The following is a 14,296-nucleotide window of genomic DNA, read 5'->3' on the forward strand; positions in this document are numbered from 1 at the left end:
CCTCAGATGGAAGATTACAGAAGCAAAATATGTGTATTGTTTGTGTGCTTTTCTCTTTTTCTGCAGACTTGACCCCTTATTTGGGATGTGTGAAAAGTTCTTACAGGAAGTGGACTTTTTTCAGAGGTAATATTTTCATCACATTCTAGCTTACTAAACCTTGGTTATGCAGAGAATAGCACGTACAGGGCAACAAGAGCAATCACAAGCCAGAACCCTTCATTTAACTCATGCAGCCAACGTGTTTTCTGTAGCCCTGTGGCCTGTGTATTTTCTTTAGTGGGTATATAAATTTCTTTTTTTCAGCTAAAATTCAGCTAAATTCAGCTAAACATACAATGTTATATTGAAAACATTAGGAATCATTTGGATTCAGCATTCAGCTGGGCCATGAAAAAGACAAGTACTACCTGGTAAAACAAACTTTTTTTGTTGAAAAATCGTAACTTGTTCTTTTCACCACTGTTCTTAAATTTCCGTATTTTTCTACAATCTACAAAAAATTGTTCTATAAATCTATAAAGAACTTATATTCTGCAGTACAGCTATGTTTTCTCAGAATTCTGTATGGAGTAAATTAGTTAAAACAGATGCAATAGATGAGTGGAAGTCTTCATGAAGAAATAGTAGTTGAGTTAGTGACCAGACAGGTGGTGTGCTGCCAGTATAATACTAGGAGGAAGGCATATATAGGATTTTATAGTCAGACATTTATTAAGTCTGATACTTCATTCTTCCACCCCTCATCCTTCCCCCCATGAACTTCACCAAACCTGAAGTTTCCATGACTCTATACTTGACAGTCTTCCATGTAGAGCTGAGTTGCAATATCATACTTCACCAATAGGCGCTGCTCTCTAGCAAATGATTCCCTTTGCTTGGCCCTTTAAGAGTCTAGCTTCAAATTGCAACTAAGTTCATGCCTTACTTTTGGTTTTAGGTTCTTTAAGGTGGAGAGTCTGTTTTTGTACAGTTGGGTTGAGGAGACTTTTGGTAAGGTGATAGCTCTGGTGTGCCAGAGTTCTTCATCTGTCATGTAGGGTTGGACGGTCTTTCTTCATTCAGCCCCAGAGTCCCTGCATTGATATTACCTCCTAAGTGGAAGATTTTTTGACCGTCTCCTTCTGCAAGGCAGAAGTATTGTGGAATCAGTACAGGGAATGAGTTACTTAACTTTTTAAAGCCTCAGTGCGTCATTTTCTCTGAATCTCAGTGTTCGTATCAACAAATATAAGCCTCATTAAGATAGGCATTTTCTTCTCTTTTGCTTGCTGTTATGTCCCTGGTGCCTGTGATAGTACTTGGCACTTGCTAAGTCTTAAAGACGTATTTCTTAAATTAAGTAATGAATCTATTAATACGAAAATAATTCCAGCAGTGCACAGGATTGCTGGAAGGACTAAGTAAGATCACATAAAACACGGAGCCTACCTGACAAATACAGATATTCAGTAAACAGGCCTATGAGGACGAATATTCAGTAAACGGGCCTATGATCACATCACCAGGGCATAATTCTCTAGGTGCCTAGCTTTCTCAGTCAGGAACCGTGAACTCCTTCAGTTCATCATTTCTCATCCCTCGGGGTTTGGCATATGTTTGGGGTTCAGCCTGCATAAATGAATGCCTAGTCAGTTGCTTCTGTTTGTTCTTCCAGGTGTTTTATTGCTGATTTGCCCCACCTACAGGACAGCTTTGTGGACAAACTTCTTGACCTTATGCCCCGACTTATGACATCCAAACCAGTAGAAGTGGTCAAAATTCTACAGACCATGCTGCGGCAGAGTACCTTCTTGCACCTCCCCCTTCCAGAACAGGTTAGGCCACATCTGTTGAGATAGTCAAAACTGTTCGCCTTGGTGATCTTTGACCAGTTGAGCATCTGGGCGAGGGCCTTTTCCCTGATGGGCTCCCACATGTCCCCCTGCCCATGGAGACAGTGCACGGATCATGTTTTGTTGCCCAGGGATGGCCTGGCTTTAGAATCATTGTGTTTTCTTCTCGCTTACAGATCCACAAAGCTTCGGCCACCATCATCGAGCCAGCAGGCGAGTCAGACAATCCTTTGCGGTTTACATCTGGGTTGGTTGTGGCCCTGGATGTCGATGCAACCCTGGAACACGTGCAGGACCCTCAGAACACTGTGAAGGTCCAGGTCTGTCAGGGTTCGGTCCCCACGGGGCTTCCACACTGACTGTAACTCCAGCAGCCCTGTGATTTCTGTCTGAGGGACAGAAAGTTGTCGGGGGTTGGAGAGTCTTTCTGAGAAAGAGTCTGGGTGTGAATCCCATCTCTTCTGCTGGTTGTGGTTTGGAGCAAGGTACTTTGAACTCTGAAGCTCAGGTTCTACAACTAACAAATAGGAGCAATTGGGAGTGAAAGGAGATAAAGTATATGTAGCCCCTGGTACCTGGTGAGTGCTTACCGGATGATGGAGGCCTTTCTAGTTTTGTAACAGGTGCAGACTTGGTATTTTCAGGGCCACAAGCAAACTTATTTATAATAAATGAGTCCTTTCTGGGCTGTGGGTGGGTCAGCTTGGTGAGCAGAATTTAAAGGTTGAAAAAAGCAAGCGCTAGGGAGTATTTTTTCCTAAGTTAGCTATATTAGAGACACATGCAAATGCAGTAGAGATGCCAGTTGGTTTAGAGAGTCTGCAGTTAAGCCCCACAAAGAGTACTGCTCACTCATCTATCCGTCCACGTAGCAATGCTCACTCTGTTGCACATGATAAGCACTAGGGTTGCAAACGTGTCAAAATTCCTGTCCTCAGGATGTGCAGTATCAGTGAAAGACCAATGAACATGCAATTATAAAACAGAAGTTCAGTCATCACTCAGATGAAGACAAGAGAAGAATACTGTGGCCTCTTACTAAATACCTGATTGCTCACATACTGAAGGCCTAATTTTGGGAACCCGTCGGCAACACTGACTTCTGAAATAAGAAACATGTTGAAATGGAGCTGACTTATTCCCAAGATTAAGAGACTGACTTGGTGGGCACCTGGGTGGCTTAGTGGGTTAAATGCTCTGCTTTAGGTTTGGGTAGTGATCTTAGGGTCCTGGGATCAAGCCCCGCCTCAGGCTCTCTGCTCAGCAGGAAGCCTGCTTCCCTTCTTCTCTCTCTGCCTGCCTCTCTGCCTACCTGTGATCTCTGTCAAATAAATAAATAAAATCTTTAAAAAAAAAAGAGAGAGAGAGACTGACTAGTTCAGTGAAATAATGGAACTTTGTACTAACTTAACTTGCAGTGTGAGAAACTACTTGCAAGTGTCAAAGGCAGGAATGAAGGGGAGCACAATATGCCACCCCAGATATCTCTTTGGCATAAGGATTATTGGGGCAATTATTTTCAAGAGGCTGAAGACACAGGAGAATCTCTGAAAACAGAGAAATTGCCCTTTTGTGAGATAAATTTACATTTATAAGGGAGATCATCCTTTGTAGAGGTGTCTCCCTCTGTACCAGGAAGAGAAGGAGGACAATCTCTAGAAACTCTTTACAGTGGGGCAGCCATCAACTTAAATTTGCATAACAGGGGTACCTGGTTGGCTCAGTTGATGGAGCTGGAGCTCCACGTTGGATGCAGAGATTACTTTAAAATTTTTGTTTGTTTGTTTTACAACAGTCTTACCCTTGTTTATTGTGCTTGTTCATTGAGCCAAAACTGGCTCCCTTCCACCTCAACGTCTTTCTTTTGTCTTTAGTGGAAGATGGTATTTAAGGTGATAACTTGAGCCATTTGGGGGAGTTCAGTTTTCCTGGATATTTCCCATGTATATAGAACATATACATGTTATTAAACTTGTGTTTTGTTTTGTTTTGTTTTCCCTGTTTATCTGTCTTTTATTATAGGAGTGAGCTTAGTCAAGAACTTAGAAGGGTAGAGGAAAAATTAATTTTCCTTCCCTACAGGTTTATTTCCAGTTTTTAGCTAACATAAAAAATTCTGTAATATGCTTAAAATATACATGCACATGATGGAGAGAATTTAGTTTGTAGAGTGTGGTAGGAGGCTGAGGAAAAGAAGTGCTTTGTGGAGACATCAGTGCATGGGGAGGTCTCAAAGGATGAGTAAGAACAAAGGATAAGGGCTCGAGGAGGTATTTATGCAGAAGGGCTACCAATAAAAGAAGGGATGCAAGCATTGACACTAAGTACAATCTGAGGACAGATAGCCAGGGACAGGCAGGGAAGCCTTCCTGGAAGAGATACGAATGAGTCAGGCTCTGAAGATTTGCTGTGGTGACAAGAGAGGGGAAAAAACCTCTGGCTTCCCAGTAGGAATTCCTTTTTTTTCTTTTTTCTTTTTCTTTTCTTTTCTTTTTTTTTTTTTTTTTAGATTTTATTTATTTACTTCGACAGAGAGAGAGAGACAGAGAGAGATCACAAGCAGGCAGAGAGGCAGGTAGAGAGAGAGGGGAAAGCAGTCTCCCTGCCAAGCAGAGAGCCCAATGTGGTACTGGATCCCAGGACCCTGAGATCATGACCTGAGCTGAAGGCAGAGGCTTAACCCACTGAGCCACCCAGGTGCCCCTTTTTGTCTTTTTTAAAGGAATTCTTTATTATAAATCATAAGACCTATACAGAAGTAATTCTGAGTTGGCCATGAGGTTGTACTATTGGTTTTTTTTCTATTTGTTTTTGTTTCCCCACATTAGTGGTTATCTACCCTAACCACAATTTAAGAAAGCATTAAAAAGTAATGATGCACAGGCCTCAGCTTATACCAGTTAAATCGGAATCCTGAGAGGAGGGCCCATGAGTACCAGTACCAGTAGAGCCACTGGGGGTGGCTCAGTCATTAAGCATCTGCCTTCGGCTCCAATCATGGTCCTGGGATCCAGCTCCCTGCTCAGCAGGAAGCCTGCTCCTTGCTCTTCCACTCCCCCTGCTTGTGTTCCCTCTCTCTTGCTGTCTTTCTCTGTCAAATAAATCCTTAAAAAAATAATAACAATAACTCTTATCTGATTCTAATGCACAGCTAGAGTTGAGAACTATTGTTTCACGTTTATCCCTGAGAAAAAGTTCAGTGACCAACTGAGCATAAGTGAAGTTGCAGGCAGATTATGTAAGGGTCACCTTCTAGACTGTACTGAAAAGTCTCCAAAGTCACTCTACCATGTGCCTGATCAGACTCTTCTGGTGCCTCTGCAGGTGGGGTGGTGGGGGACTCACTGCTCCTTGTGGGACAGCTCTGATGGGAGGAAGGTGCTGTCCAGACCGTTACTGCTTCTGTTCTGGGCAGGTGAAAGGTGATTAGTGTAGCTGGGGTACAGGGGTGCAAGGGCACCTGACCCTTAAGGGTCCCAAATAGACCAGGTTTGGCCACTCCCTGGTGACAAAATCCAAAGACACATAAAGGAGCAGTGGTGAAACAAGACAAAATTCCTTTCAGTGAGGCCAACTCTGGAAAGACAGCGGACTAGTGTCTCAAAGACAATCTCCTAAGGTCTGAAAACACTTGCAGGTTTCTTTGAGGAAATTGTGGGACAAAGGTCGGTGGGTACTTGCAGGTGGGCAGTGAAGCTTAAGTCATGATTGTCTTGGAGTCAACCACAAGGGCTCTTGTTGGCTCAGGGCAGTTGTTATTGCTTGTTTTTGTTACCATCAGGGAATGTTTTGCCTTCTGGGTCTTTTGCCTGAATTAAGAGATAAACTGGAAAGAAGAACTTAAACAATTAGAAAGTTTGAGGTCAGCATGGAGGCAGTTGAAGTCTTCTCTCATTATGGGGCAGGTGGGCTGAGCCAGGCCTCTCCAGAGTTTCAAAGTTGAAAGGCATGTGCAGTTTCCTTCTCTGTCCTTACTGGTAGGTTTCCATAGTCGAGGCCCTCAGTTCTCCGATAAGCTGCATCTGTTGGTTTGGTTCATTTGTGCAACAGGCTGTCCGCACAGGTAGTGGTGAGGCTACCCTGGGATGTGAGGAAAGTACTCTGGCCCTGTGTGAGATTTGAGAACTGCCCAGCTGTTAAAAAAAAAAAACAAGAAAACAAGTCCAAACTGGAGTCCTTTGCCCCCACAACAGAAAACTAAGACTTAATTACAGTTTCAACCTATTCCAGGAATGTGTCTTCCCATTTTGTCCAGCTCCGCAGAGCATCTCTCTACTTGCTAGACTCTTAATAAAGCCAATTAGATCTTCAAATTTACTTGGCTGAATTTTATTTTTTAACCGAGCAGACACTTCTTTGACAGAAAGAGCAGTAGAAAGTGCTTTTTAGCATCCTAGAGAAGAGTAGAGAATGCAGTTACAAAATTATTTTTTTTTAAGATTTTTGTTTATTTATTTGACAGACAGATCACAAGTAGGCAGAGAGGCAGGCAGAGAGAGAGAGAAGGAAGCAGGCTCCCCGCTGAGCAGAGAGACCGATTCGGGGCTTGATCCCAGGACCCAGGGATCATGACCCGAGCAGAAGGCAGAGGCTTTAACCCACTGAGCCACCCAGGTGCCTCTAGAAAATTATTCTTAATACTTTTTGGTTGGTGGTGGATCATGGCCCATGAAGTGATTAAGAGCTGAGGAAAGAGAAAGTCATCCTGATGGGGGTGCCTTTTCCATCAGGACTGGTATTTGTACGTGTTTTTGTACTTAATAGAGGCACTTGACTCTTGTCACTTCTTCACCATGAATTCAGGGACATTTACCAAACACTGCTTTGTGCTGGGGCAGGGAATACAGAGATGCCTACAGTGTTGTCCCTTGCTCCAGGAACCGTTCTTAGTGAAGGCTGGTGTCTTCTGTTCCTCCTCTTTTGAGGTTCACAACAGATGGCACAGTTTTGTTGAAAACTCATAGCCCCTCTGTCTCTTTTTCTCATTTCTCTCACCTCTTAGGTCTTATATCCAGATGGCCAGGCTCAGATGATTCATCCTAAGCCAGCCGACTTCCGGAATCCTGGCCCAGGGCGCCACCGGCTTATCACTCAGGTGTACCTCTCCCACACTGCCTGGACAGGTAAAGGGTCAGTGGACCAGGGTGGACAGGAAAATATGCTCCTAGGGATCACACTTACTTGTAGGCATTTGGTTTTTTGTACTTTTCAAAAATACATGGTTCTGTCAGGCCTGCTGAGGACTGTACTTGATTTCTTAAGGAGTTTAAAACCCCAAACTTGCTGCACTTAGATTCATTTGCTGCATTGCTTTGATTGCTCGAGGCCCAAGATTTTGTCAGAAGATGTACAGGAGTTATAATAGACAGGAATCTCGTGGAAAGAGCCCTCAGCTGGATACCAGCACACTATTTGTCCTGTCTTTGCCAGTGACTTGCTACATAGTCTCGGACAAGCCATTCTGCCTACTGAAACTGTTTCCTCACTTTCAAAATGAAGATGATAGTTCTCCACCTAGGAGTTAGTTCTGAGCCTTGCTCTGTCTGGAAGTTAAGCAGTTTTATATTTCTTGCCCCGAATTAAAACTTTTCTGTTTTTGCCTATGAACCATTCAGTTCATTCCCCTGAAACAAGTAAAATGACAACTATTACTGTCCTGCCTTCCCACAGGACTGGTTTAATGTGATACTTTAATAATTTGTGAAAAGATAGGAAGGTTACATAAGTATTTTTAAAAATTCTTAAGAATACAATGGGAGACTACAAGCACGACAGACATTACATTTCAAGTGTGTAAGGCTGCTTTTGAAACTTGAAAAAGAGACTCAGTCTACAGAACCTAAAATGTGGGGGAGAATTGGCCTTACCGTATTTCCTAAATCACTAAAGATGATTTAGAAGCATGATTATTACTGGAGAAAGAGTTTCATGCCACCAAATTTGGTTTATTTTAGAAATAGGTGGATGCATTCTGGAATTTTTTTTCACTGAAAAAAAAATTTTAAGACTTTTTAAAAAGATTCTATTTATTTATTTGACAGACAAGAGATCACAAGTCGTGGGGCGGGGAGAAGGCTCCCTGCTGAGCAGAGAGCCCGATGCGGGGCTCAATCCCAGAACCCTAGGATCATGACCAGAGCCGAAGGCAGAGGCTTTAACCCACTGAGCCACCCAGGCACCCCTTCACTGAATTTTTAAATACATGAGTAACTAATGCCATTATTATTGGTTTCCCTCTATCAGGGGTGTTAGGTGAGTATAAATGACATAATAAGGTTTTCACAAAGAGAAAAGAGTGCTGTTAAATATCAGGGCAGCCCTTTGGGGGTCTAGTCAGTAACCCTGGGCCTGGCACAATTGAGGAAGCATCCAGCAATGCTTTACCCAGGATCTTCCTCCCTAAGCATCTCTCATTTTATATTTTTGCTGCCTGGAGTGTTCTGCACTACTACAGGAAGGCAGAATTTCTTATTCTAATCTGTTCTGATAAAGGGATCCTAGACATGGACACAATATGCTAGAAAGATAATGCTGTTGACAGCATTGTTGAGGAAGGCCCAAGGTTCAGAGAAGCACTTAGTTGCACGTTAGATCTCAGAAGAGCCTCAGGGGTGTTGGCAGGGCCTAGTGACTCGCCCCGTTCCTACAGTAGCTCCTTGCCTGAGCCAGGGCTACCATCTTGGCTATCATGAGCCTGAAGAATTCTGATTCGTTCAGGATCACCTGCTCTGAGAGATTGCTATTACAGATCTCTCTTTTCTCAGTATAGCACTTTATTAACCGACTGAGCTACCCAGGCGCCCCCCTTTTTTTCATTTTAAGATGCATAAGTGGAGGCCCATGTAGTGGATCATAGGGCCACTGAGGCTGGCATGCAGATTTCCCAACTCCCAAATCCCTTGTGTTTTCATTATACCATGTTCCCTTCTGACCTGGGATGCCTGGGACACTAGTGAGATGTGTTCTCATTCTGAATGCCCTGCGCTGTCTTTGTGCTAATCCAGGAGATGGGGTCTAGTGCTGGGGAGCATTTCCTCCATGCAGTCCTTCAGCAGCTCCCTACCAGGGGCCTCTCCTCTGAGAGGCAGGCTATTGCCATGTCGGAAGCTTGAGTCACTCTGACCTGGTTCTAGATTCTGCCCCCCTTGCTGTACCTCCCCAAGAAAGTCGTTTTACCTCTCTGTCTCATTTTCTTTACCTGTAAGATAGGAGCAAGAATATATACCTCATAGGAGAGCTGTTCTTCCAGGCATGATGAATAGGTTGCATGATTTGTCCCATATAATCTTTTGTCTTTTTCTCCCACTGTCTCTCATTTTCTCTCCCCTCTCCTTTCCTCTTAAGGCAGTGGTTTGAATTGCCATTCTTACTACATGCAGGGAGGGCACAAGGAACAGTTGGGCTGAGTCCTTTGACCTCACCAGGATTTGGCTGAAAGCGCTGTGAGAGTTGGGGCTGGATTGTGGTTGGGGTTGGCAACAGCCATCTGGGACAAAAGAGGGGAGCATAGTGGGATAGCTGATACCAGACCCTGATACCAGAGTGCAGCACTGGTTTCATTACAGATACACCCCATATTACACAGCTGTGTTCGTACCACGTGGCTGGTACGTGGTGGTGCTGAGGCCGCTCTTGGGCCGGCTAGGTTGCTCTGGCTTCTTGGGAACCTTCCCCTTCCTGGAGGACAGCAATTTGGTCTCTGTTTTCCTCCCTACAGAGAAGTCTGGAAGTGACTAGGAAGAGGTCTGGAGAGGCATCAAGAAGTTCTGGGACCTCTGCCCTTGTTCATTTAGATCCATCCAGCTCTCACTTTTCTCCTCTGTATTTCTTAGCATTGGGCTAATCTTTAATACTTGCACATTTTGCTCCAGTCACATGAAAATTAAGAGGATATCCCAAGCTTACTCTGTTCCTGGCCCTTTGCACCTGCCCTTAGGCTCTTCTGAAATACTCTCCCTGTCCTTTGTAGAAGCCACATGGTTAACAGAAAGATTAATTGCTTCATTGTATCAAGTGGGTTTAAATACTGCCACCAATGTGAATTTGCACCTTCACTTAGAAACTTTCAGAGCCTTTGGACTTTTACGGGGGGAGGGGGGTTTATGACAGTCTTTTGTGGTGTAGCAGGGTAAGAACTCTTGGGGTTGTGTGCTTGACACAGAGCAGGTGTTTTATTCTAAAGTCTTCCTGGGGACATCTAGATGGCTCAGTCTATTAAGCGTCTGCCTTCAGCCCAGGTCATGATCCCCGGGTCCTGGGATCAAGTACTGCATCAGGCTCCCTGCTCAGGTGGGAGCCGCCTTCTCCCTCTGACTGCCACTCTCCCTGCTTGTGCACTTTCTCTCTGACAATAAATAAATAAAATCTTAAAAAAAAAAAAAAAAAAGAAATTGATTAAAAAATAAACAAAGCCCTCCTGGGCCCCCTCCTCACTGTCCTTACAGATTTGATTAGAGCGCTGTGCTGCTTTTGTAACTGTCTCTGTTCCCAGCAGATGGGCGGCAATTTGAGAGAGGGCTTACTTGCTCACTCGGGCCTGTTACATGCATGAAAGAAAGGAAGGTTTAGTGACATGATTTTAGGTCCCTGAAATGTGTTCCTGTTCATTGGTGAGAATTTCTTGTCAGAACTGTTTCCTAATCAAATCAAGGTTGCTTCTCCACTAAGACGGTAGCGTCTGCGGTGTTTGCGGCCCTGATGCCCAGGCTCAGCCACACAGGTAGAGCCTGGTTATCTGGCCATGAGAAACAGCCCTGTGCAGGCCCATGTGGCCCTCTCTGGAAGCCAGAAGGCCTCTGAGGCAAAGTTTTTAGTCGTCTCTGATCAGCCACAGATCTGAGCTGCAGAGAGCCCACAGGGACTGGAGGAGGAGGTGGTGGAGAAGCAGCTCATCTGTAGGCTCGGGCTCAGCCTCGCAGGATTCAGGCTGGGAAAGTGTCTTTGGTTGGTGAGGGGGAAGGGTTGAAGACAGATGAAGAAATGTTTAGAAACCTTACTGCTTCTGTCTTTGATGTGGCTTTTACTTGACATTTCTTCCCAATTCCTAGCAGTTGCCCAGTCATAGAGGATTTCTTTTGTCTTTTTTTTCCAGAACCATGCCAGGTGGAAGTTAGGCTGCTGCTGGCCTACAACTCCAGTTCTCGCATTCCAAAATCCCCATGGATCGAGGGCGGTGAGGTGTCACCCCAGGTGGAAACCAGCATCGAGGGCACCATCCCCTTCAGCAAGTCTGTGAAAGTTTACATAATGCCCAAACCCGCAAGGCGCTGAGTCACCAGCAATCTGTAGAGCCGAGGCTGGGAAGGCCCTTCGTAGTTAGCAGAGTGAGGCAGAAGCCTAGAGCACTTCACCTGGAGATGGCATGTAGGCATGGGCACCATGACCTGTCTAGTCTCATCTGGTATCAAACACACAATAAATTATTTTGCATTAAAAAACCAAAAACCTTCAAGTCTACACCTCCTCCTTCCCTGACAGTCCCCCAATAAAGTTGAAAAAACACTTCGCTGTTCTAGTTCCTGGTCCTTAAAAATATTATGTGGCTGTAGATTCAATATTTATATCACATGGTTATGTTCCTTGAGTGTGAAACAAACTTTTGTAGCCACCTCTAAAGAACGGCTTACTGGAGCATAATCTTGTTTTTTAAATCAGCAGTCTGTTTGCCAGGACCCACTCCTTTCACAGCTATACTTTCTCACCACCAATGGTTCCTGAATGGCCTTAGACATCACTATCTTGCCAAGAAGGTCTTTCCTAATTCAGGCAGTAGCTACACCAAGGACTGGATGAATAGCTGGAGAATGAATCATTTTCATCCCTGAGAGAGATTCTTTTTTTTTTTTTTAAAGATTTTATTTATTTATTTGACAGAGAGAGATTACAAGTAGGCAGAGAGGCAGGCAGAGAGAGAGGAGGAAGCAGGCTCCCTGCTGAGCAGAGAGCCCGATGCGGGACTCGATCCCAGGACCCTGAGATCATGACCTGAGCCGAAGGCAGTGGCTTAACCCACTGAGCCACCCAGGCGCCCCCTTGAGAGAGATTCTTGATCTTGCCTGTCATTACCCTTAGAACCAAAATAATGCATGAGGGCCATATTTTAGGATATCAAGGATTATGGAAAAGTGATCCAGTATAAGAAATAAAGGCATTTCCCACTGCATCTTTGATGACTCCAGGGTTGGAGCTGCATGTGAGTTACTGGTGTAGCTACAGTATAAGAGCAGTAAATGCTCCAGGGGCGTTAACTGTGTGTGGGCCCTGCTACCTGCCATTTAATCCTTGCTGCAGCCAACTGAGTCTTCCGGAGACCTCAGAGAAGCCTGGGAGGGAGGCTGGACAGTAAGTATAAAGCTGTTTTCATTCAAATCCAAGATGGTTCCCAAGGCCTGGGCTCTGCCACCTCTGGGAAATACGGAAAAAGCCTTTACATCTTCAGCTCTCTATACCTGGCTTTCCTCAGCCATAAAATAGAGATAATTATACCTTAAGTGTTGTTGAATGGGTTTAATCAAATAATGCTTGGTAGAATCTGAATCTGCAACCAGTCTTGATCTTATGTGGTACTTGGAAAGCTTATAAAAATAATAGCAGGATTATAGAACGACTCAGGTGATGCTGGAATTTGAATTCAAGCATGTTTGGCTTTTGGTTTAATGCACTTGATTTGTGCCTGGCAGTGATATGAGCCTTTTCCATGAATTAACTCATTTAACCCTCACAGCTACTCTATGAAGTAGGTACTGTTTTCTTTGTTTTATAAGCAAGGCAATTGGATTTAGAAAATTAAGCAATTTGGCCACAGTCATACAACTAGTAGATAACAGAGCTGGGGTTTGAACCCAGGCAGTCTGGCTCCAGAATGCCATCCCTGCCAGAGTGGCACTAAGGGAAGAAAGCTCTTCAAGGAGCTAGGTTACTTTTCTAGTGGGCTTGCTTGTTTCGTGTATCTCAGGAATGTGACATCACTGAGCTCTCATGTGTCAAAAAGATACTGTGACAAAAGTGCCTGCCCTGGTGATAAAGAAGCTGGGAGCTAGGCCAAATCCTGTCACTGTTCTTACCCAAGCACCATCTGATGATGGCTGGGTCAGTGCTTTAAGACATTGAGACCCATGGCTGCCCACCGACAGAGCGCCTTGTGCACTCGCTATAGAAAGTGTGAAGGCTTCTGCATGAAGGCTGTGCTGCATCCTCTTCAGCTATGGTACTCCTGCTATAGAAATCCTCAAGTCATCCCCCATTTCAAAGGTGGGGAAATTGAGCTTTTGAGGTAATGTTTTTCTCCTAAAGGGAAATGCCAGGACTTTATCCTAGGTCTTAACATGCAAAACAGAGTATTTTTTTTCCACCAAAGCTAGAGATGAACTAAGGGGCAGATTTTTGCATACCTTCAAGAGAAGTTTTTAAAAGCTGTGTAAGAATAGAATGGGTTGCATTAGGAGATGAATTGTCTATGTTGGATGTGTTTAGCAGAGGTTGAACAGGCTCCTGACAAGTTTCTTGCAGAGGAATTCAAGTCTCATATAAGAGATTGGACTCAACCTTTTAAATTTCTTTGAATGTTAATTTAAAAATTTTTTAAAATGTTTTAAATAAAATAAATTCCTTTGAAAACCCTGAATTATCAGATTCTGAAACATGAGACTGAATTCATGGTAATGCCAAGACTGGAACCCAGGTCTTTTGCTTTTTAGTCCAACATGTTTCCGTAACAGGTCTGTTGTTCTGTGTAAGTGGTCTCCCACGTATCCAGCAGTCAAAGCCAGAAACCTGTGTGTCAGCTGGACTCCTGCACCCCTCAGATAAACAGGCCCTTTAGATTCTTCTTCCTTAAATATTTCTTGACTCAATCGTCTTCTCATACTTGGTTTCTATCCTAATGCAGAACACCATCATCTCCTAAAATGTGGCATTAGCTGCTTCAAGATCTTGCCTCAGATCTGTTCCCTTCAGTCCATTCTTCACACAGCTTGCAGAGTGATCTAAAACCCAGATCTGTTCGGGCCATTCCCCTGCTTAGTCCCTTTGACTAACGCCCACTGCTGGCCCCAGAATTAAGTCTAACGTCCTGTTCTCAAAGGCTCTTCATGCCTCTGTCATCTCCAGCCTCCTACTGCCTGTGCCACACGTTCTGTGTACTTCTCTGGCACTAGAGAATTCTGTAGTTATGCCCAACACTCACCAGGCTGTCTTGGTCTCAGACCTTTGGACCTCCTGAGCCCTGGAATATGTTCCTCAGAGGGTCTCCTGTAGCTTCTTCTCATTCTCCAGGACTGAACCTCATTCTAGAAGGTATTTTGTGTCTCCTGTGGGCTTGGCGCATTGCCTCTGTGTTCTGACAGCCTTTTGTATGTTCTTGAAGCATATTTATTTAAGTTTCTGTTGCAGGTTCACAAATGGAAACCCATTTTAAAGAAAGGTAGGCAGGAAAAAAGGAGTCAAGTGGCCTGTCGGAAGGT

At 44.2% G+C, this 14,296-nt stretch overlaps 1 protein-coding gene across 1 annotated transcript in view; it reads left to right on the forward strand.

Annotated features, from left to right (window-relative positions):
* INTS4 (integrator complex subunit 4) overlaps nucleotides 1-11,695 on the forward strand; it is a 114,486-nt gene extending 102,791 nt beyond the window's left edge. Inside the window, exons 19-23 of the mRNA XM_044258455.1 lie at nucleotides 67-126; nucleotides 1,658-1,817; nucleotides 2,012-2,155; nucleotides 6,838-6,958; nucleotides 10,927-11,695. Of these exons, the coding sequence (XP_044114390.1) occupies nucleotides 67-126; nucleotides 1,658-1,817; nucleotides 2,012-2,155; nucleotides 6,838-6,958; nucleotides 10,927-11,105 (664 nt within the window). The 3' untranslated portion in view covers nucleotides 11,106-11,695. The remainder of the gene's footprint in view (nucleotides 1-66; nucleotides 127-1,657; nucleotides 1,818-2,011; nucleotides 2,156-6,837; nucleotides 6,959-10,926) is intronic.
* The last annotated feature ends 2,601 nt before the right edge of the window (nucleotides 11,696-14,296 follow it).

The sequence above is a fragment of the Neovison vison genome, chromosome 7 (assembly GCF_020171115.1).
Source record: "Neovison vison isolate M4711 chromosome 7, ASM_NN_V1, whole genome shotgun sequence".
Classification (NCBI taxonomy): domain Eukaryota; kingdom Metazoa; phylum Chordata; class Mammalia; order Carnivora; family Mustelidae; genus Neogale; species Neogale vison.